Source organism: Rissa tridactyla, chromosome 4, assembly GCF_028500815.1.
Source record: "Rissa tridactyla isolate bRisTri1 chromosome 4, bRisTri1.patW.cur.20221130, whole genome shotgun sequence".
Classification (NCBI taxonomy): Eukaryota; Metazoa; Chordata; class Aves; order Charadriiformes; family Laridae; genus Rissa; species Rissa tridactyla.
The window spans coordinates 9,357,189-9,381,327 of record NC_071469.1 but is presented as its reverse complement, the minus strand read 5'-3'; the positions used below and the strand labels follow the sequence as shown (position 1 = coordinate 9,381,327).

The 24,139-nt window shown below is 42.8% G+C and overlaps 1 protein-coding gene across 17 annotated transcripts in view; it reads left to right on the top strand.

Moving 5' to 3' along the window:
• WT1 (WT1 transcription factor) overlaps positions 1-24,139 on the top strand; it is a 144,765-nt gene that overhangs the window by 7,715 nt on the left and 112,911 nt on the right. For 15 of the 17 annotated variants that reach the window (XR_008466040.1, XR_008466041.1, XR_008466052.1 and 12 more), the window contains exons 4-8: positions 3,130-3,207; positions 12,775-12,877; positions 14,258-14,408; positions 21,035-21,124; positions 22,499-22,591. Coding sequence is in view for 4 of the 17 variants with exons in the window: in XM_054199337.1 (XP_054055312.1) it covers positions 3,130-3,207; positions 12,775-12,877; positions 14,258-14,408; positions 21,035-21,124; positions 22,499-22,591 (515 nt within the window). In the remaining 13 variants the exon portion in view is untranslated. The remainder of the gene's footprint in view (positions 1-3,129; positions 3,208-12,774; positions 12,878-14,257; positions 14,409-21,034; positions 21,125-22,498; positions 22,592-24,139) is intronic. The other 2 variants (XR_008466051.1, XM_054199340.1) reach the window with 1 other exon arrangement.

Below are 24,139 nucleotides of genomic sequence, written 5' to 3'. Positions count from 1 at the left end.
GCCTGGCAGGGTTCGTGGCGTCTGTCGCTCCTCACACCAGCAAAAGCGGTTGGGAAGGCAACAGCTTGACAGAAATGGTTAAAAGATCGTAATTCTTATAGTGGAAGCAAAAGTATCTCTAAAATCTCTCGCCTCGGTAACTACTTGCTCTCTGTTTATAGCGCAGCCCGCTCCCCTGCCAAGGAGCGCTGCGCCTGTTGTTGATGGCTGGACATGGATGACAAACCCGCACAGATTGCAAGTGTGCATTAGATGACTAGCATTTGTGGGTCCATTAAAATGGTGATGTGAACTTTTCTACCTCGCGCTGTTTAATGTAGTAAACATGCTCGATGTTGAAAATTTACTGTGAGTCACACTTACAAAGACTTTAAAAGTGGAGGAGTCTCGGTTCAGATTATAGCTCTTTCTGTGCAGAGGTCAAGAACTCGGTAATACTGCAATGCAGGCCAAAACAAACTCTATATGATCTACTACTGGTTTCCTTTTAAGTTCCCTTTTTGCTCAGCGTTGACTTCCTTTTATTCCACTCCAACTTACATTAATCCCTGTTGTAGAAATGTTCCCCCCCCTCTTTCCTCTCCTTTCTCTTTAAAAGTACCTCCGTAATGAAAATAAGTTATTTTTAGTGTCTTCTTCGTGGCCGTTCGGAGGGCCAAGGATTCAGATTGGAATCAGTGCAAGCATATCCCCGGAGACCCCGCTTTCCTTCTATCATTCAGACCTCGTCCAATGCCGAGATTTTGAGAGGAGCTGTTAATTCCATGAGATCACCTCACGGTACTCTCAATAATAAACCATGGCGAGGTGTAAATGGAGTTAGGGATGTCCTGTTCTCTGTCACACGTCAGATGCGAGGTGTTTAACCCTGCGTCGATGCCCGGTGGCCCCCGGGCAAACGGCGACCGGCGCGGCCGTTCCTGCCTCCGGGCTTGCCGGGGCTCGGAGCCCGCGGTGCCCGCCCGCCTCCCGCCCCGGGGCCGCTTTCACACGATTTAGCCAAAGTTTGGGCAATCCCGGGTTTTTCGAGGTGTAAACCTCGCAGCGTCGTGGGCTCAGCATCGCCGGAGAAAAGAAATTTCTCCCCTTGGCCACTGCCGGCAGCAGAGATCACACAGCCCCCCCTCTGCAGCCTTGCGCGGGGTCGGAGCCGGGATGGCGTGGGGTCGGAGCCCGGGCTGGAGCCAGGAGCCGAGCCGGGCTGGCGTCGGGGGCCGACCCGGCCGCCCGCTCCCCTCGTCACTCGTTACCCCGGCTCCTGCCCCACCGCAATCGCAGCGGGAGGGCGGGGGCGGGGGGGGGGCGAAGGCTGCGGGTCTCTGCTGGGGCCGCCCCGAGCCAGAGGGACCGGCTGCGGCAGAGCGGTGTCCGGCAGAAAGAGAGGAGTTTCTGTCGCCCTCTTCCTCCGAGGGCTTCACAGGCCGGCCAGTCTGCCCGAAAGCCACCCCGGGCTCCCTCCAAAGGCTGAAGCCAGCTCGGGCTCCGCCGTTAAGCTGCTGTCGGAGCCGCAAAGGCGGGAGCGAAGGGCGGCGGTATATCGGGGAGGGCGGGAGGGAGCTTTAGACGGGGAGGCGAAGACCTCGCCGCCGGACACCGGGCTGGTTTCGGAGCGGTTTGTTGTGGACACTGTCACCCAAAGGCGGCAGGCAATACAGTGGCTGCGAGCTAGTGACAAGATGAATAAGTGTATTGCTTTATGAAAAAGCAAAGGAGGGGGAAAAGTGGATATTGTGGGGGAGGCTCTTATAAATGAACTGTCAAGCGAAAGAAAGTTAAAGGGAAATCTCCTGCTGTAAATGCATCGGGCGGGCACTTCTAATAAAAATCAGGGTCCTGGAGGAATTAATTACAGCAGCATTACAGGAAGAATTCGTGGAATTGCAAAACGTAGTTGGCACAGACCAGCACGGACTGCTATTGCAAATGGGGAAACTGCAGGAGAGTTTAACAATTCCTGAGCTGATATGCAGGACATTGTAGTAGCATAATAGCACTTCAGACACACTAATGAATAATAGTGTCCAGTGATACTGACAAATGATATTACACATACTTCGAGATTGAAGTCACTTAATTTGTTTTTATATGCAAAAGCTTCCCACTGGAATCTGACTTTTTTAGGTCGCTTCTACCTGCGACGAAGGAAAAAAAAAAAAAAAAAAGGAAAAAAACCCGACCTCTCTTCTAATAAGAGGATGATATAAATTCGCCGCGTAAGTCCAGCGAATTTAGGTGTAATTAATCAACAGGGAGCCTTGCGTTTATTGTGAGCGGCATCAATCACAGAGTTCGTCTGAAAGGCCTGGGGGCTCCCGCTTCGTTTCCCCCCCCGGGGCGAGTTCCTTTCGCTGGCGGGGGGGGGCGGCGGGGCGAGTCGCTCCGCGGGGCTTAAGCCCCGCGGAGCGACTCGCCCCGCCGCCCCCCCCCCCCGGCAACTCCGCCCGCCGCCGTTTACCGGCGGCCGCGCTCGCTCCCCGCGTTTCCCAGTTTAAACTGGAAAGAGACGGTCGGGAAACTTCGTCCGTGCTGGTTTGGGCGGTGCAGCGTCGGGGAAAGAGCGTATTCCGGCGGCGGAGCTTCGTTTATCGCTCAACCACTCCATTTTTCTCCCGCTTGTCAAGCCCCCTCTATGCAGCAACATCCATCACGAGTCGCGATAGCCGCTTCGCTCCATTAGCCACGTGGTCTCTCACACTCCCGCTTAAAACAGTTAACAGATTTGCCTTTTTTTTTTTCTTTTTTTTTTTTTTTTTTTTCCAAACAAATAACCCGCTTCTTTGGCCCGCCAGGCTGCCGATATTCGTTTCATTCGTTTCAAAGCGTCAATATCGGATATTACTTTTCTGTAAGGAAAAAAGTTTCACGTCTCCGCTTCCAGCTATTTGCAAATTGACGGGCTTGCAGATTAAAAGAGGCTTTTCAACCCACACCCGTTCTTTTCATTTATTTCCTTTTCCCTCTGTTTTTTTTTAATCATAATACATCGATAAAATGGATTATATAAAATAAATTCACTTTCTACTGTTATATATTTAAAAACAATAACAAAGAAAATGTTGCTGTCTTGACGTATCGATTTTAATTTGATCGCAGTAATTTTAGCTCTAATTTTATATATTTTCACAACAGCGACAATTTATACCAAATGACCTCACAGCTTGAATGCATGACATGGAATCAAATGAACTTGGGATCCACGCTGAAGGGGTAAGGCGCTTTATTCTTTTCCAATCTTTTGCCCTCGCGTAGCCGTGTTACCGAAGTACCTTTCCGTTGGGTTTGACAACTCGAATCCGGTCACTACCACGAAAAACAACTGCTTTGGTCCGACAGTGGCTCATCGTCCGGTTAAAGCTTACCGTGTTTATAAAAATACTTTTAATAAGGTAAATTAAGTGTGAGGGTGCTGGCTGGTTCAGGTTTATTAAGTTAAGCAGCAGGGATTTAAAAGGCGAAGCTTGCCGGGGGCGGGCTGCAGCCGCCCCGCTCTGCCCCGTCCCGGTCCCCGTCCCGGTCCCCGTCCCGGTGCCGGGGGGGCAGCTGCGTCCCCTCCGCACTCTCCTCCTCGAGCTGTCGCCCCTTCCTACCATCCCTCTTCCCTTTCCCTCCCTTCGCCAGGCCCTACGTCCTGTGTCCCGGCCCTGCCGCCTCCCGGCTTCCTTCCTCCCGGCCATTGTCGCCCTCCCACCTGCCGGGAAGAGGCTCCGGCCCGCCTCCCCCGCGGGGCTTCCTGCCGCTGGGCGGGCAGGAAGGCCCCGAGGCGCCGCGGGGCCCCGCCGGGGTGGCGACCGCGGCGGGGGGGGGGACACTACAGCGGTCCCGGCCCCCGGTCCGGGCGAGCATCTCCTCCGCCGGGCCTCCCCCTGCCGGCGGCCGGGCTCCCGCCCTGCCGGGGCCGGCCCGGGGGTGAGGGCGGGATGGCGGGGGAGGAAGAGGAGAAGGAGCGAGCGAGGCGGTGCGAAGCTCTGGGTGCCGGTGCCCGCTGCCTCCGGTGGTCCTGCTGCGGGTGGGTTGTCCTCTGAGGCACCCAGGGGAGCATGAGGTAGGAGCAAGACCCGCTGGGTTGGTGGACCGCCACAACTTCACCTTGCTTCATCTACGATCACTACCATGAGCAAAAGAGCCACCTTTTGGTCTTAGCCAAGCCAAAGCCAAAGATTGCCTGCTCTGCTCTTGAGTAGATGATTGGCCATGAAAACTACATATCACAACTACCTTGGTAGGTATCGTCAACTTGCTTTGAGATGTCCTCACTGTCCAAGCGTGTGCGAACAGCCCCAAGTGAGCAACAGGGGAAATCTAGAAAAGCCTGCATAGGACTATGCTTTCGTGTGGTTGTCCTTAAATGTGAAAACCTTGTTCAAGATGGACTTTGTGTACAGTGCTGTAGTGTGATAAAGGAAAAAAAATACTATGGGTCTGCTCCTAGCTCATTCACAAATGGTGTTTGAAGATTAGAGGGAGAATATAGTAGCGTAGTAAACTATCTAATCAGAATGAACTAGAGAATTGAGCCTAGAGAGATCTGTGAAGGAACTCTCTTGTGGTTGAGAAGATCCCCAAATCCTACAATTGTGTACAGTTCAGTGTCTTCACTGCCAATCTTCTCTTTTTAAAGGTTATTTCCTACTTTTTTTCCAAAAGTGTTTTTGATTTCCTCTTTAAGCTGTACCCTTTAAAGATCAGTCATTGCAATATTAGACACTGTTTTGTCTCTTCTGAAGAAAATATCCTGCAAAATGGAGAAACACATCAACCTTGACTGAGGTCCAAGTTATTAAAGCAAGGAAGAGGTTATTCTTTGGGGAATTCAGCGAAGAAAAAAAAAAAAAAAAGACACAATAGAAATATTAAAGGAGTACTGAACAAAATAAATGGCTTCTTACTTGTCCAGGAGTCAGACTGTTAGCAGTGTAAAGTATGTGACCTAGGATGCATGAAAGGGGGGGAAAAAAAGAAATCAAGATGAATGATCTATGGTAAAACAAAGCTGAAAGTTTTGGTATAGGCCAAGATTGTAGAATCTGTGGAAAATCAGTGCTAGACATAGCCTCATCACTGGTAATATGAGCCAAAATAGTTATCTGTCTTTTCTGGCTGAGAGTTACAATACACAGTACCTCCAATCTCAGTTGCCACGAACATAAGGTATTCTTCCCAAGATTTACATCTTTAAAATATATGAACTGTTCATAAGTGATTCCCAGGCGTTTAGTATTTCAGATGCTTTTCTCAATCTTGTAGTTGTAATTTAAGAATTTTTGGAATCGGTCTCCCTGTTGAAATATGGAGCTTCTAGATTCTGTCCAACGATGACAGTCCTTGTTTAGCTCCTTGCCCTGAGTTCTCCCCAGCACTTCTTCCTGGCTTCGGTAAGACTTTTGCATATTATAAGAAGGAAGAAAACATTGCCAGTAAGTTCTGCAAATAGTTAGAGAACTCTACAATTATGTAAAACTTATGGGTCATACACTTTACACTTGACAGTAGACCAGTTCAGTAGCTTGTTTTCTGGGGTTCGTGTTCAGCATAAGTTTAATGGGATGAAATGAAGCTGTTGCCGTGCATTTCAGGTAGAGTTAGTGAGCAGCTTCTATGCTTAAGTTATCTAGAGGTCCATCTGAGAGCATTCTAGTTTTAGCTGTTTACATTCTTGCCAGTATTTGACCGATCAGCTCCAGAATCCTTCACTCCAGATTAAAAGTTTGAAATTTGGCAAGGAATACTGTCAGGTGGCCAAAGCCGTGTCCTTTTCAGTCGTCTTGAAAATCATTCCCGTTGAGTTGCAGGCTTATGAACAGTCCTGTTCGTCTGCGATCAGAGGCAAGAGCCAGGCATCTGAACCATTGAATGATTTTATCTGCTCAGAGCCTGCTTCAGCCTATGGCTTTAAAGCCTCAGAAGACTTTTTTTTCCTGGATGTTTTTTCCTCCCTGGATAATTTAATGCTGGTTATTGGAACTGAGGGCAAGAAGTTTCTTTGTGGGTTTTAGTCTTTGAGTGCTTTCAGTAGGTGTAAGCGTTAGGAAACTGCAGAAGGGATGGCCTGAGTGTCAAGCAGAGGGGGGCAGTAGAAGGTGTGGAATAGAGTTCCTGACCAGCCATTGCTAAGTTGTGGAGAGAGACACAGGTGGTGAACAGGGGCGTTGTCTTCTGGCAGAGGACAAGAACGTGATAGACTGGCAGGGGAAGGGGAGAGAGGTGTAAACGGGGAAGCAGACAGAAAAGACTGCAGCCAGGCTACTCCAGAACATGGAGTAGGTCCTAAAAGTTGAGTTCTAGATGTTTCTATCTGCTGGCAAACCAAAAGGAAGTCTGACAGCCCCAAATAAGCTTCTCCCTGCAAGTTGTTGTCCCTGGAGAAGATGACAACCCACTACTGCTACCACATAGTCCAAGTGGCTTGAATCTGTGTTGTAGATTCTCACTTAGGTTCTGTGTGCCAAAGACTTAGCTCAAGTTGTGCTTATAACTCAGGAAGAACAGTCCACATTTGGAGTCTCGCAAGCTAGTGCATTGCTTATGTGTTGCCTGTTTGTCCGGGGACTTGTCTGTCACCTTCTGAACTTTGGGTAGACAAGAGGGAGGGCTGGCTTCTCTGTGAGAGCTGTCACACAGAACAGCAGCTTCCAGCATCTGAAAGGAAAACTTCATGGTTAAGGCAGTGAACATCACCGTGGGACTGGATTTTATCTCTTCAGACTGTTTGCTGGTGGTTTGTTGCTCTTTTGTGGTATTTTGTTTAAAGCAGCTGAGATCAGATTTACACTGTTGCAGGAAAGTCAGCGGGTGCTTTGCTTATCGCCCTGAGAACTCAGGTCCCGGATGTCTTAAAATGGATGTCCCACATTAGTGGACACCTTTCCCTTCAGTTTCTGCCCTTAATATTGTTGTGTTGCTTTCTTATTTGTCCAATGTGGAAAATGCTGCTTCCCTTCGTAGTGTCGTAGAGGTAGACCTCATGACTGTAAACTCCTCCTTGATATTTTGATGAATTCTGAATGAGAGAGATGTGGAAATAACTTACACCAAGCAGGAAATGAGCGGTGGGCAAGAAGCGTAGCCACATACCCAACAGCAAGACTTAACAGAAATATTGCGTAGTTGTCTCTTCACCTGCTTGAGTAAAAAGTTTGGATCCATATTTCCAACAGTCATCTGAGCATATAACCAGACAAAATTTGGGGTTTTTTTCCCTTTTAGTTTTGCTCGGGTGCTAAATAGTCATCATGTTCCATAGAAATTTGTATTTATTGCTGTTTGCTCAGGCTCACTGGAAGGAAAATTAGGTATGATCTCTGTAGAACACTGATAAAACTGCATCCAAAACAAGACAGTGGAAATTTATTTTGTCTAGGAGTGAATTGTAAAGGTTTTTCTGTTTAGCTTTGGTGGTATTGCTAGCAAAATTTGGAGGTTCAAAGCTCCCTCCTTGGGTTCAGTTCTGCAATCAACATGAATTGGAAATGGCCAATGACCCGTTGTCTCTAATACTGAATTTCCCCTTTCCCACTGATAGCTGAGGGTCTCCTTTTGAAGGGCAGTCTTGGGTGAAATCCTGATTCCACTCAGGTCAATGGTAAAAAAAACCCAAACCAAAGACGCTTGAAGTCAGAGAGAGTAGGGTCCCCCGAAAATCCAGGGCCTTCCTTTCATCAACCAGCTGGTTTTCTCATTGAAGGTGGCAGAAGGGCTGTAAGCTGTGAAGTCACATTTTTTTAATATTCCTTTGCCTTGGAAACCACAGATAAAAATGCAGCTTTATACTCCACCCTCCGTAATAGTATTAGACAAAAAACAGGCCGAAACATGATCTTCTATATAACTAATCAGAATCCTTTCGCTGTCTCCATACATATTTTTCCCAGGGTGCTAGGATGGTAAATATTTTAGCAGAGGGAATTAACTCTACTTCTCTTCCTTTATGTTCTGTTATCAACGGGACTAGCCCACACCCTCACTTTGCCTCATTTTTGGCTCCGTTTCTAAACCCTAAAATTCCTGTTCCTGCATTGAAACACAATTAAATTGAGGCTTAATGTGGTGCCTGTTTTATGTAATCTTGCTTTCTGGCTTTTTTTATTCTTCCAAGTCTGAATCTCATGAATCAATGTGTATTCACGTTTCATCTGAAATTTTCTAACTCTCCTCTGTATGCCCTAAAGCTTCCCTTTTTTGGTTTATGAAATAATAATAAAAAGCTTAACTCTTCAGATTAAGATGTAACTGCTTTATACATTAGACAGACAATTTCAGTTTAACAAAGTAAAAATGGTGTGTGAGAGAAATTGCAGCTTGATTATTTTTTAAAATATTCAGATTAGAATGTCATCTTTTATGAGGTTTTTTATAACCACTTAGATTGATACAACTCTCTAAAGCTGCTCTGTTTTTCATCACACATTCTCATCTGTAAAACCTTCATTTTTAGTAATCTTTGTACAATCTGTACAACTTCGAGATTAATCATTTTAAAAGAGCTACTCTCCGAGTGTTAAGGATTTGCTGGGCTAATGGTAAATGCAAGCGCTTCTAAATGCTCCACGACACATAGCGCTTGCTTAGCGTTTTACGTTGCGTAAGTATCAGCCTTTGTTTCCCAGTTATCTGGAGTTACATTTTATGGCTGTGTTGCCAGGTCTGTTTCTGGCTGCCTAGAACCAGAGAACAAAATATACGGAGTCCTTTTTTTCACCAACTAACTCGAATTCTAAATATTTACAGTCCATTTCTGCCTTTGTGCAGTTCCCATTGTAGTTAAAGGGAGCTGTATATTTACGAGTAAAGGCAGAACTAGGCTGCGAGGCCAAATCCTTCAGTCCTTGCTCGAACAAAAATTTCTGCTGGGTCCTGGTGGGCCAGTTGGTCTGCGTCTTGCTTAGTTTTGACTCCTTTTAGGACTTCTGGAGGGATCAGATCTAGGCGGGATCCTAACTAGAGCTCTTGGCCTTACTGGGGATTTTTTCCCCCCCTTCTTTGCTTAATTCAGCCCTTCACCCCCTGTTTTATCCCCCCTGACCTTAGCTGAATTTCTCCTGGGGGCTGCTCAGCCCTTGGAGCGGGGCAGGCAGAGCTGTGGAGCTGTGTCCGTGCTCTCGGTCGTGCTCCGCGTGTGCTCGCAGCAGGGCGGCCGGCGGCTCCGTTGGCAGTTCTCCAGCTTGCAGTGGTGTTGCCTGAGCAGCCTGTCCTGCTGGGAGTGAATGGGGGGGGCCTGGTCCCAGAAGCCTGGCTCTCCCAAAGTATCAGTGTTCATCTACCCTGGATTATCACTGTTCATCTGAACAGAGCACTGTAATCTCTAATGAGTCTAATAATAACATATTATTAGTGGATCTGGGGTGTAGAGTGTACATGTTGCAAGGCTTTGGTGGAGATCTAGGCTGCTATCTAGTCACAGAATCACAGAATCACAGAATCTTCATGGTTGGAAAGGACCCTTAAGATCATCGAGTCCAACCAAACAACCTACAATCTCTGCCCTTCAGAGCATGCCCTGAAGTGCCACATCTAGATGTTTCTTAAACACCTCTAGGGATGGTGACTCAACCCCCTCCCTGGCCAGGCTGTTCCAGTGCCCTGAGACTCTATCAGGATAATTTTTCATGAGTATACTTATAGATTCAGTGTCCTAAGCATATCAGGCATTTTCTCTTTGGCTACTTAAACATAGAGGGCCTGACTAGAAAAGATGAAGGTTGAGGAATCTCCTATCCACTTAAGATTTCCATTTAATTAATGTACTGCAGGTACAAATTAATCAGTTACTTGTATTGCTTATGTATGTAGCATTGCATCTGATCATTATCTCTTGGATGCAATAAAGCAGGTGTTTGAGTTTCAGTAACGTATTTAGGAGATTTATATCGGTTCTTCTATCGGTGCTTTTATTTTAGTATATAAATTGCAGCAATATGAAACAAGCCAACTGTGCAAACTGTGGTATCCATTTCGTGGCACACATCATGGATACACTGAGTAAAGAGGCTGGAAGAAGAAAAAAAAGAGTATTTCACAATGAGGTTACCATGGGTGCAGAGTGAAGGCTGACGTTCAAGAGAGCAGCAGTGTAGGGGCGGTTGGTAAAAACTCCTCCTTCAGTGTTCCACTTTCTCTGCTGACTGGAAAGAACATTCACCTGTTCATTTCTGTCTCCCTGAAGGTCAGATTATTCCATAGCACTTCATAGTGAATAAATAGTATTTTGAACAGGAACTCTCACGCGATCCATTTTGCTGTCATCATCCCTATGACCATGCTGAGTACCAGCCAATGTTGATGGAAATGTGCCCAAAGTAAAACGGGAACTAGGGTTCCTGATTATTAAAGCGTCTCTCCTAGGGAGCTGGTTAAGTAGATGGCTATTCGTTACTTAGTATATTACGGGTCAAAAAGTCTCGGAAAACAGGTTTTAATCTTCAAGGCTTTGCATTGGAAGTATAACTAGAAATAATGGGAGGAAATATTAAAAAGCCTGAATGTTGAGGAAGGCTTCCCAACTGTGCAGTAAAAATTGGGATGGAAATCATCTGGAGGATACCTGCCATTCGTAGAGTCATTCCTTAGGGCACAAACAGGGTCTTTGTTCTGCTGCTTATTCCTGGGAGGAATTATTTCAGAACTGACTGGTCTTTACAAAACCAGGTTATCACCGAAAGATGGAAACCATGTGAATTTGGAGGGAAAGTTGGGCTGTGTTTTATGGTACAAGCTTTTACTGTGTATTCCTCTTCCTCCTCCTAAAGTTTCTGTCAGTTCTGTCCTGGGAATTCTTATCTAACTTTGTGTCTCTTGTTTATTGTAATGCGTAAGGTTGCTAGTGCGGGTGTGAATACGAGGTTACACGGATACTCAGGGTGACTAATGCTGAAGTTCACGTCTACCCTTGATTTGCTGCTACGTTACAGTTCAGAAATAGCTTCTACTGCAGAACTTATTCCTTATAAATGGTAGTTCTCATTTGATTTCTATTCTAAAATGCAGTGTTTAATTTGTGGTCAGCATGGGTATCACCATGGGTTGGGTGCTTTTGCTGCCTTTAAATAGAGAGGGAAACGCAACGCTGGTGGGGAACCTGAATTGAGCAAAAGGTAATTTGTTACTTGTATTAGGGAACAAAAGGCCACATCTGGGCCCTGAGCAGAGAGGAGACCCTAGTTAGTTACACATGGTACTTGTCTAGAGACGAGTTTAATTCATTTAAATCAGATAATGGTATCTTCCTTTACCTATTATTGCCGATACTACTACAGAACAGAGATACTTTCTTGCCGCCACCCTATAACTTATTTCATTACGATCACCAGTTTGCCACTTAAAATTGAAATAAACAGAACATACCTTCCTGAAAGGTGTAGCCTTTGATTTGAACAGCTGGGTGGAGTCAGGATTTTAAACTAGTATTTGAAGCGGCAAAGGAATGGATCTAAAGGAACACGTCTGCCAGGTGGCATCCCGCAAGCCGCTATGGGGACGAATAATGAGGAATGCAACCCACGCTGCCGTACGAGCTGCTCACAAACACTGCTCCCCTCCTCTTTAGCGAGGTTCACAAACCGTTTAGACATCTCCCGCGTTGCAGTTCCACTGGCTGTTCTGCAAATCACTTAAGAGGTTTAAAACTTCCTTGTAATTCTACTCTGCACATGAACTTTGAGTGAAGAGAGAGGAAGGACCAGTGAAATGAGAGTCTGGGCCTCAGGGACCCCTTCAAATTGCTATTGCAAGCATTTGGCAAAGACTGGGATAACATCCTATGTATCCATCTTTGTCCCTAGCTCCGTGCCCTTGGGATTTGTTCTGGGCTTTCTGATTTCTAGCGCAGTGTAAAACATGAACACTTACCCTTGCCAGTGTATATTAATATATGTGGCAATGTACACACTGATGTAACATACTCATTTAAAAACAAAACCTAAAATTTAGTTACATAATTTTTGACATTAAGAAGGTTGCAAATGGGAAACACAGCAATGTTCCTAACAGTCTGGACAGGAGAACACAGGATTTTGAAGAATATAATTAGATAAAACATATGGTTGTGACACCCCCAAAACACAAGAAAGGTTACAAATTTTTAAAATTATTGGGATGATGCTGCATGAGAGATCTTGAAAATTTATACCTTGTGGGGATAGACTGCTTTTTAAATTTTACTTTATTTTTATAAAGGGTTAATTTGTAGCGCATCCTGCAAGCTGATATGTGGGATAAATAGTTTGGACACTGATTTGTAATCTCTGTTTATGAGGACACGACTGCTATTCTTATAAATGTCATCACTTTCTTGGTAGTATCTGGTAATATCTGAGTCATGAGGTGCTGACAAAAATCCACTGCCCTTAATGTGAAACTTGAGGCATTTTGCTCATTCCAAAAGATATTAGCAATAGGCAGCCCCACATTTAACTGATAAATAACGTGTACATGTGCACATGACACAGTTATGCTGCTATGTGGATTTTTTCCTCTTACCTAAAATCTTTGTGGAAATACATCAGAGTTCAAATCATGACTTTTTTTTTTTTTTTTTTTACTGGGCTGTCTTAATGGATCCTAATAGATGTATGTACGGAGTCAGTGCATTGTGCCAGCAGGAGCAGATCCATACGAAGGCAGAGCAGGCTTCCTTTGGTGAATTTCATTTGAACTTGGATATACCGGCTATAAAAGCAAACTCTGCGTATGTTATCACCGACTTAAGAAATGAAACCTCTCACGTGGAGCTGAGTACTGAAAAATATTTCATGTTTCCATTATTCCCCTCTTTATTTACAGCCATACAGCAGGATATGAAAATGAGAACCACAGCGCTCCCATGTTATACAGCTGTGGGGCCCAGTACAGAATACACACCCATGGAGTTTTTAGAGGCATACAAGTGAGTATAGTAGAACATTCTTCATAGGGAAGTAAAACTGCTGCCCGTTTATAATGTTCATTTACTACTTCACTGGTATTTATAAACCCATCCTTGATTTGCGGTTTCCCTGTGTTATCGAGAAATGCTTCGCATAAGGGTTCAGACTTCACTGAAGCCATCGAAGTATGATGTAAGATTTCTTTCTGACACAGTCATTTAAAATGGTTTATTTCGAGGCAATATGCCTTACCAGCTTCTCAGGGTGGTCCAAAATATACAATCCAGTTTCCAAGTTCTAGCTCCAATCACTTTGACCGTGTGAAGCTTCTGTGGTTACATTGGACTACGTCTCATAACTACATATAAGAAAGTGTTAGATGACATTTTTGCTTTTATGGATTTCTGAAACTTTACTAATTCAAACATCCTTCCTTAAAACAAAATATAATAAGTGATTGTTTCCTAATGACTAAGTAATCAGTGAATATTTGGAAGGAACTTAACATTCATGGGAGTTGGAACTTAACATTCATGGGAGTTAATTTCCTCCCTTTCTAAAACAGTCATATCATCAATAAATACCACTGTAAAAGATACACCTTCTTAAAACTGATGGCAAAGTCATTAGCTAGTATCTGCCTCTTCTGTGTTGCTCCATGTTGTCAACATACATCAAGGTTTTAGATAGCATCTTTTCTCCTTTTCTGTATAGTTTAACAAGTCATTTTTCAGCAGCAAGCTCTCAGAAATAGGCTCATGAGCCGGCTTTTCTGGAGTGAATAAAAGTAAGCAGTTGACATTCTTTAAGGAAGTTAATTATCCCAGAAGGAGAAGATCATCTTTGATGGAACATTGTGACAGTGGCCAAAATGCATTAAGGCTGAACTATTCACCAGCTCCACCTAGACGGACTTTCTTGTTTTGTTTTTTACCAATTTGTATTAACGCAATACATTAATTTCCCTCTCCTTGAACTTCACATGAGTATTTAAAATAAAGAGTAAACGCTACTCTGGCTCATGCTCTTCTCTCTTACACGGGTATAAGCCTAAAACTATTTTATATGCCATTGAGTGTTCTTCCAGATTGTGTGATTATACGTGAAGCCGGAGTATGGCCCATTTAATGTTGCATATAAATATTGGTGAGAGAACTTAATAAGTAGAGTTCACTGTATTTCACCTTCAAATAATTTTAATACTCTGCAAAGAACCGATTAAGGTATACTAAGGTTGTACTTCATTGATGTAGAATGAAATAAAATTGCCTGTTTGCAGTATAATATATTTAAGTATCTCTTTGTTCCCGGAGAAGTGCCTCTGATTGTTTGTCTTTGAATATGTTCAGTAAAAGCTTGAGAACATACACAATTGCATTAGCAAGTGTCTGTCCTTGCAGGATGTCCGACGGGTGCCAGGAGTAGCTCCAACTATTGTCCGGTCAGCAAGTGAGACGAATGAAAAACGTCCCTTCATGTGCGCGTACCCCGGCTGTAACAAGCGATACTTTAAGTTGTCCCACTTACAGATGCACAGCAGAAAGCACACTGGTAAGTGTCAACATGGATCGGTATAAATCACGTTACAGCACCGGACAGCAAAGAGGGCAGGGTGATTTTAAAATAGCATAAGGTGCAAGAAATGATCTGCCAGGTCAAGGGCAGCGAGAATCTGTCAGATGAGTATGTATGTGCTCTGTCATCTGGGCAATCCCTCTTTGGATGCAGAAGACACTCTGAATCTAGTGAAGAAAAACACAGAGCAGCGCTGACAGCAAGTAGATCATCTCCCTCCCTCTCTTACTGTTACAGAGCATCATTCATGGCTGTGAATCTTCTTTTTTTCTTTTTTTTAGTTTTATTTGGGAGCGTCAAAGCTCACTCCAAATCCGAACTGTTTGTTAACTTTTAAGAAGTTTCCTCTGCAAGAGGAACCTTGACATTTAGCATCCTCTTGTCCTCCTGTGTACGCCTTTTCTGGTTGGGGGTGGAGACAGGGATTGGCAAATGAGCTTCCTTGCTATGGGATCTTTCCATGAGGAATTGAGCCTGAAGCCAGTCATTTGTAGACTAAAATGTTCAGGCAATGTAAGTTACATCTCATGGAAAATCAAATGCCCTGTTGCACGCTGCCAAAGAGTAAACAGAATTATTTCCCCTATAGGGGAGATATATACTGTTGGAAATGCAAAACTGTGATATACCTTTAGATATGCTCCTTATGCATTTTTTTGATTGCCTATCATATTTTTATTTAGACAGTTCTTCTGTGCTAATCTAGAAATCCGTGGATAAAATCTGTAGATATGGATGTTCAGTTAGCCCTTAATATGCCGGAAGGTCAAAGTGATGAAGCAGACAACAAAGTGACCTAGCAGATTGTCTGACATCTCATAAAAAATAGTTGCAAACTTGTCCTTTTAGAGGCCACGTGGTTAATTGCGTAAAATACTTATAGGTGAGAAATCAACATTATGAAGCATTTTTAATTTCTGAATGGGCAAGTCACAAAATATTTAGATAGACATCTTCAGTGTTGCTCAGATTACACATTCAAGATAATTTAGATTGTAACTGAAATTTAGCCTTTAGAGATTAAGGTCTACAGAAATGCTATTCTATCTTCTGTAAATAAATTGGAAACAAAAAAATTTGGAGATCTTTTGCGGTCCATTAATTGCAGTATTTTTCTCAAGTATGCCTAAACAGTTCTGAATTTTTCTCATAATCACTATTTCTTTCATTCCTAAATTTATTTACTCTGTATTTTAACAGTCATAATTTTTTTGTTCTGGTCCTGTATTTTATTTCATTTAGTTGCTTGGCTTTTGCAATACTATATCTGGATGCATCACAAGGACTTCTGCTTACATCCTTTTTTTTTTCCCTTATCTGGAGACCATTTTCAGAGTTATACCACCTATAATCTAGGCATGTAGAGTGACAAAAACCCCAAAAGACGTAGAGGATGGACTATGGCCATCTAGCGTCCCTAGAGAGTCTTCTCCCATTGCCTTTGAGGTCATAGATGGCCCTCCTTTGGTTTGTTCTATAATGGAACAGGGTAAAGAAAATCATTGCTATGAAGAACGTGTGCGTCTTGTTGATAACAGCTACGACAGCTACAGTTCACACTTCTGTGCACCTTCTTTCTTTTCTCCACCTGCTTGTTTTTATATGTTAGAGGATATCTTAAGGGGACAGTATGACTCAAGCGAGGCTGTTGGTTTATGTTGATAATTATGTCTCATAAGCTCTCTTGCCATCTTTCTGTTTGTAACCCAATGAACTCCAAAAGCCCATGCTGGAGTTGTTCTCTACTAGGTACAGAAATTGGGCTTGGTGGAATTAGCATATTAAACAGAAAGTCGCTGGAAAACATGACATCTAATATTCTTACTAAACAAAGGGATGTGTCTGTTCTTCTGCTTCAATGTTTTGATGGGGAGGGATCCTGACGAGCCAGTGTAAAGTCAGGAGAGCTGTCAGATATCAGCTCAAGTGGAAGATAGTTTGGTTGTGTTTGGTATATCTCTCTACAGCCAACATAAAATGTTACTAGTCCTCCTGTAAGGTGGTTCTGGATTCACTCATGGGTTTGAAGCTCTTCCACCTTTCTTCATGTAGTGGTAGGTCAACGTTTTTGATTATGAACACGTGATTTGAAAACAAGCTGTTACATATATCTAATATAACAACAGCAGATGGTATCTTTGCAGAATAACGTTGGCACTTGATTATCTTTTCTTTCTATAATAGACACTTACAGAGGACTGGCCCATCAGATCTTCCATTCTTCACCGGTTGCAGTATTGCAAAATCAAGCAGGGTCCTGAAACACAAAGTTGGATTCTGTAATCAGTTTCTACCAATGTTTCAACATAGCCTTAGTTGAAAATATGTTGACATTTTGTACCCTCCAAGACTGCTTATCCATTGTTAACAATGCCTTTATTGAAACATGTACAGCCAAAAAAGCTTTTTTCTTATCTTGGTGTATTTTGCTGCAGTAGAAAGGCCTCTGAAAGGAAATAAAAAAATACTTATAACTTTTCAACTGTACAGCAAATAATGTGAGTTGTCATCCTGTGGCAGACTTCAGAGACTTCTTTGCAGAAACAGACTGATGTCTAGACTTCCATAAATTTCATTTATGATACAAACATCAGCATTCTTGCCAGAGACCCTTTGGGTTCAGTGCCACACATTGGAAAAACTGGATTTATCCTAATGGAAAGCTGAGCATCTTTTTAGAGAAAATATTATCTGCCTGTTTGCCAGGGATATTCTTCAGCCTAAATATGCTCAACTGCAGGTATAAGCTTCTAAGGAAGTATGAGAATCTGTAAATGATGAAGGTTGTCCTTTAGGTGGTAGGGGACTCAGGCCTCGGTGGTGAATTGCTGAGGCGCTGGGGATGTAAGGGATGCAGTCTAATAATGATTTTCATGCTTATCGTCTAACAATGATTGCTTTGCTTTGACAAAAGCAAATCTCCTTTTACTATGACATATGTCACCGTGCTGCTAAATGCTTTACAGTCATTAGTGCAGTTCATCATTACAACGCCTTTGAAAGACAGAGCTGTGTCCTCTATGTACAGAGATGATAAATTGATAAATGGGTGTAATTGTGCCTGAGCACAGGCACAGGCTCTCCTCTTAAGAGCCCAGTGTGGTAACTTCTAGGATAGCACTCTTTCATCAATGTTGCTTTGAAATACTGGCCTTCATACTTAAGCCGTGGAATAGCATTCTGCAGAATCCTGTGGGAGCTGAAAGCTTACGTGGGTTCAAGAAACAACTGGACAAATTCATGGAAAGAAACTCCACTAATGAGTGTTAAATAGAAAGCCACCTTTGGCTTAGAAAGTTGCTAACTCATCAACTGCTGGATACTAGGAACTAGGAGGGTGCGCAGGGGAGGTACTGCTGCACCCTTGCTATCTTCTGCTCTCCTGCAGGCATCTTCTGTGCGCCGCGGTGGGAGACTGCTGGGCTGGGTGGGCCTTTGGCCTCACCCAGCATGGGCTGCTTTCACGCTTTTGTTTCTATGGCATAAAATAACAATACTTATGTAATTAAAATACAAGATTAGTTTCAAAACAGTCATGACATCTCACACCTGAACTCCAGTGTGACGATGACAGGAGCTGTTTGTTACTTATAAAGGCCCCCCACTAAATAAACACACACACATTTTATCTAAGATTGCTAAAGCAAATTATATTGAATAGAAATATATTAGCAAGGTAAAGTTGTGATTATGGGGTTGTGGTCATTTGATTAAGTGGATATACAAGAACAGGGGTTTAAATTGGTGAAGGGAGGGTAGACAAGCCTTCAGATTCTCATTCAGACTTGCAGGCTCTGGTTTCAAAAAATAGCTTCCTCTCATGTTTTCTTGTTAGCGATGAGCTTTTGCTCTTGCAGCACTCTTTAATTAAATACAAAGATTATAAATATTTTGTGCAACTGCTATGGCAGTAGGAATTTCTGTTTTCCCTTGCGTCTGGGCAAATGAATTTGCCTCAGAGAAAATGTGCCCGTGCTTCCTCTAGGTTAACTATTTTTTAGCAAATAGTTTTATTGTATTAGAAGCATTTGTTGCGATATGTGCAAAGGCTGATTCATACTTGTTCTGCGATTGTTGAGCTTTAGTTTTTCTAAATATTTTCCTAAATATTAAAGAACTACTACCTATCTTTCTCATCTCTCATCTTGGCTATTTCATTATGCACCAAGTTTAGCCTTTCTTTTGTGTGCCCTCTTCCAGTAATGAAATGTAAAAGCCTCCAAGTCGCAGGTGGAAGCACCGGTGAAGCTTCACCTTCAACTCCTGTTTTGTTTTGAAATTGTATGTGATCACCTAGGAACTTGGCAGCATTATGGGGTATTTTTCATACATTAAGAGACTTTAGCCTTTTACTGGAGAGACTTTAATAGGCCTGGGGAAACTAGACACTGCTCTAACCCCTCTCGGTACAGTGATTTAATGAGGTACTAACGGACTTTTTCTAATCTGGGACATTTCTGTCCTCCTGTTCTGATGAACCTTATGGGAGTAAACAGGTATGTGACAGTTGGCGTCAGCAGCCATTTTCCTTGGCACTAGCTGATGTGGAAGTAAAGGGAAATTAGGATTTCTGTCCAAATATTGTGCCTCTTTTTGTTAGTTTGCTTTTTGTTTTCTACGCAGTGACATCATATCTCTGTGTAAGCATCTTGGATTGATTCCCTTAATATATGCATTGGTTAAATTTGTCCTTAATTTAATCAAGATTATATTTCAAAGTATTTAAAGAAATACTTTCATGTGCATGCCATCAGACCCGCTATACTGTTTTATTCAAATACCTCCTTAACCATCTTCTGCATTTATATTGCAATTAGCAGACAATCATCCTGTCACTGCATTCTGCTCTGCTGACATTCCCCCTCTTAAATCTGCCAAAGGGCTGAATTCCTTGGAAGTAAGTGGTTTCTGAAAAGCAGGCACCCCCCAGGGAGTCCTTGCGGTCAAAGTGTACGAAACTATTTCAAACACCTGTGGCAACTTTAATCCCTGATGCTAATAAATTAAGCACAGCAGACATGGAAATTGTCCACACCTACGTTTGAGAATCAGTAAACTCCTTTGGGTGACTGTCACAGGAAGTTAGCTTGTTCTTGCAGATTTAGTTGCTTTCGGTAAATTTTGATTGTAGCCACACCAGTATGAATTTGGAATGCTCTTCTTAATATGCCACTTATACAGAGCTACCTAGATCAGAATGCTTCTGCTTAAAACTCAACTTGTTTGCACTGGTATCTTAAAATACCAGTGCAACCAGAATACATTTCCTCAGCATAATGAAATCAGAAATGCAGACACTTGCAATGAAGATCTATGAAAGTCATACGTGTTTAAAAATATACTTAGAGAAATCAAACTCACCGCCTACTTCAGCTGATGTTTTTCTTTAGGTCCTTCCTACTGGACCTTTGTTTTACATCTCAGCTTTCCACCGCAGACAAAGCAGGTCCCAGCTGGTCTCGTGTGCACCTTCCAGATAAAACCCAGGATTCTCACAGCTTTGCAGTGAGAGATGTTTCATTACTTCTTGTGCTGAGGCCTCTGCGCAGGGCTGTGGCACTGTAAACAGATTTTATGTAGGTATAAATGTAATTATATCTGAGGCTCTTGCAGTATTCCAGTGTTGTGCAAAGCGACCTTAGATGAGATGCAAATCACATCTGAAAGATCATACAGCTCCTCCTGTAACAGCATAAAAATTAGGGTTTTTTGTGGCGGCCAAATTTCACCAACTCTGGTATGCTACATGCCAGCAGTGTTTCCCTCCTTCCTCAAGATCCTCGATTGCTGCATTTCTTTTTGCATGTTTATGCGGTTGGTGAATTCCTTTGTGTTGAAAACCATGTTCATTTGAGAAGCTTGTAGAGATTTCATTTTTTCTAAAAGTCAGAATCTCACATTTCAAGAAAACCCATCCTGAGGACTTCTGCTGAACTGTATGGGAGGTGGAGGAAGAGTTTATATTTACATGAGGCTTTGCAATAATTCATAGGCTTGCCTGCGGGAGGTGTGCACCTACACCAGAAATTCTATTTAACGGTGCTTTGTGGAAGAAACATAATTTGTGTTTTGGGGAAGAACATATTTTTCTGTGCTTGAATTTTGCTCTTTGCTTTCCTTTAATCCATTAGTATGGTTAAAATTACCACCTACATGGATGTCATTGATTTCGGTTTTTGCTTCAAATCCAATTTAGAGCAAACTACAAGTTGTTCCCGTGTACAAATGATATATTACTGAAACAGGTGGAAAGGGCTTAATATGGTTTTTTTGATAAATATAAACCAAGAGATTTCTGTTCTTTTCCAAGAGAAGACAATAAAAAATTTTCATGCGATGTGAAATTTTTTGTAGCTTTAACCTAATGGTCTATTTTTTTTTAGAATGAGCAGATTCAAAATCAGTGTCAATGCAGCAGAATTATGCCAGCCTTTCCCTACTGATTCCAATGCAGTGATATGGTTTTATAGCAAATGAGCCCTGGTGTACCACTGGACTGCTTTGGACAGGAGAGAAGCCTTTTAGTGTAACATGTTTCATATTCTGGTTGACGTGTTCCCTCATTTAGCTGCGTTTTCTGATAAACTGTTTGTCTTTTGCAGGGGAAAAACCTTATCAGTGTGATTTTAAGGACTGTGAACGGAGATTTTCTCGTTCAGACCAACTCAAACGGCACCAAAGACGGCACACAGGTTTGTTGACCACATGTCTCTGGTCATTAGAGTTCATCTTTATATGTGAATTGCAATCCATAAAGTATAATTCTACTTTTCTGATGTTGTGTCTGCTTATACGTGCTACCTGTAGTACCCAGTTCTTGAAGGCAGCTTTAGGAGAGGACTGTAGCTGTTTTTTTTATTGGCATTTCAGCACTACTATTGTTGTACCATATCTGTACCGGACCGTGTTGTATGGTCCGTTGAGAAGTGGACCGTAGTTCAACAAAACACTTAAGCTTGGATTTGAGCCTTTTGTGAATCTAGACTAGAGAAGGATTCTAGGAGCAGCAAGGAGAGAAACGTCACAGATCTGGCTGGCTGGATTGCACAAATAGCCTGGGAAGGGTATAGCAGTTCACATGCAGCAGAGAGGGCAGCAGCAGTCATGAACGGGTCTGGGTCCTAACTAGACTTGTGAATCTTTCTCAGCGAATCATTTACTGGGTGAAATGTTCCAAGACAGCCAAAACTACTTGTGAGTTCAGTCTAAATTCAGCATGTTGTTTTTTGTGCATACACCATTTTCTGGAAATGTCAAGACACCCCATTTCAGGAGTTCTCGGAGGTCTAGATTAGATTGACAGGGGAGACAGCTGCCCTTCCTGAAGTCACAGAAGAGGAGACGGTGATGACTCCAGCCTCCTGTCTGGGAGTGGAACCACGAGGGCACTCTGCATGGAACATGAGAAAGAGCTTCAAGTACTTCTCTGACTGAGTCACAGCAAGAAAGTGCATTTGGGTCCCCCGTCTCTCAGGGAGCGGCCTGACAATTGGTTTATTTACTGTCCTGTGGTGGATTTCTGCCTACTACTTCTCTTGCTAAAAATGTTCGATCCCGCTTAAGCAGTGTTATTGAGACATGTAGGAAGTGTCTCTGAAAGGTGGAGGGATGATACATTTTTAGCAACTGCATGCTAGAGCATATCTGTGTTAAGCAGTCCCCAAGACTTACGTGTAGTGTGTAAAGTAACTAGTAGAAGTGTAAAGTAAGTTAAGCCTATTGGGAGTATATATAAATATACCTCTGCACCTCTATTCTCCTTATGTCCTCTTTGCTCATACATGATGCCAAGAGTGCCAAGCCACAGGACCAGAATTAAGAAAGTCTGCAGATCCTCCTTAGTCCAACAGTGTAAGTGGGCGTTTATGATGGTTCTGTTTGGATGCTTCAGACCCAGACATCGGAAGCGGAGGTTGCAGAGGGACTTTCTGTAATGTGTAGGCATGAAGCTGGGAGGAACAGTTACAGTAACTAGTACAAAAAAATCCTTTTGAAAATTCAGAAATAGCTGATTCACCCTTCCAAAAGGGTTGGGATATAAAAATAGATGACTTTTGTCTTTTCAGGTGTGAAGCCCTTCCAGTGTAAAACCTGTCAGAGAAAGTTCTCCAGATCTGATCATCTGAAGACTCATACCAGGACTCATACAGGTAAAACAAGTGCGTAAACTTTTCTTCACATTTATATTTCATTATTTTTTAAGTCTAAATCAATGTTGTTGTAAATTACATGATTAGAAAGTCTCTTAACCAGCAGTTAAATATTCAAAACAACAGAAGGAATTTCAGAGTGTGCTGATTTTTCAGTGTGACTACATTCCCAAGTGCCACAGTCACTTTTCACAAAGGGCTTTAGGTGATTTTGGAAACTACGTTTTCTTTCTTCATGTTTAAAGAAATTTCAGCTGGGCAAAATATATTTTGTCAGCTCTTGTGAAATGAACATCATGGTCTCAGCCCACAAACGTCAAGTTGATCTACTGCCTTTACTGAAAAAACCCTGCAAGATAGAAATTTTAATTCTAGCTTCAGCCGAAGGTCTGTAATCTAAAGTATTCATGCCTACTCATGCTTCTCCTAAGTGTCAGTTGAGCCTAATGCAGGATAGCACAGCAAAGCTCTTGCTGTTGCTGCTTGTACTGTAATCTCTCCTGAAGATAAAAGGAGTGCCTTTTGCAAACTCACACAGACAGACATGAAAGTAAAAGCTTACTCAAATATTCAAGGACCTTTTTGTAGAAACCGTAGTATTTCATATAAATACAGGGGGAAAAATAGGAGGCCATTTTAGTCTACTCTGCCTTCACGTAAATGTAAACACCATTAAGGACCAACTGCGGCAACCTCTGTATTTTAGTTTTAAGTTTTAGAATTATTCCTATGAACTGACATTTTCTGTTCCCTTCCACAATGCATGCAATATTTTTACCAAGTGATTGTTTACCGAGCACGTTGGCATGTTATTAGATGTCACAGTGTTTTCTGTACTGGCGTTAACCTTTTAAATTTAGTCTCTGTACAGATGGACAAGGAGCCTGAAAATCTTTTTCTTCCTGCTAAGGATTCTTTTTTCTCTTCTGGACCCTAAAAACACATATTTAAGACTATATAAGAAAAAAAGAGATATTTTAATAAAGGAAATAATTCACCTGAGAACAATGGCATTTTCTGTGGTACCGGCCAAATAAATGCTTCAAGTAATGGCCATCTCTGCACTTGCAATCTGCAAATGCTAAAGGCCATGGCTGCGTTCCTGGGTTCTCCCCATAGTCTCATGCTGAGCTGCAGGGCCTGGGTCTGTCTGCATTCGCATGAAGAAAGGTATTTTCTTAATTGGCAAGAGGTAACATTCTGGTAGAGACAAAACGGCAAGTGGTTGTCACATGTCAGCAAGTCAGGATAAACTACATTCCCCATTTCATTGCTAACTGATCTGCCAATTCAAGACTTTCACGACTCCAGCAATTTTTTATCCCAGATTAGCTAAATCAGTGAAGAGCTTGCTCTCTTTTTTCTAGTGAAACTCATCTCCCGGTTCTAGTTCTTCCTTGCTCCACGTGATCCAAGGCCTCACTGTGCTCATTGCTGAGAGCAGCCTCACTGGAGCACTGATAACCTCATAGCACAGACCTTTGCGTGGGCTACTGGCCTGCCACTGGCTCAGGTCCTGTGCGAGCTCTGCAGCCCAGCTGTGTGCTGCTGGGATGA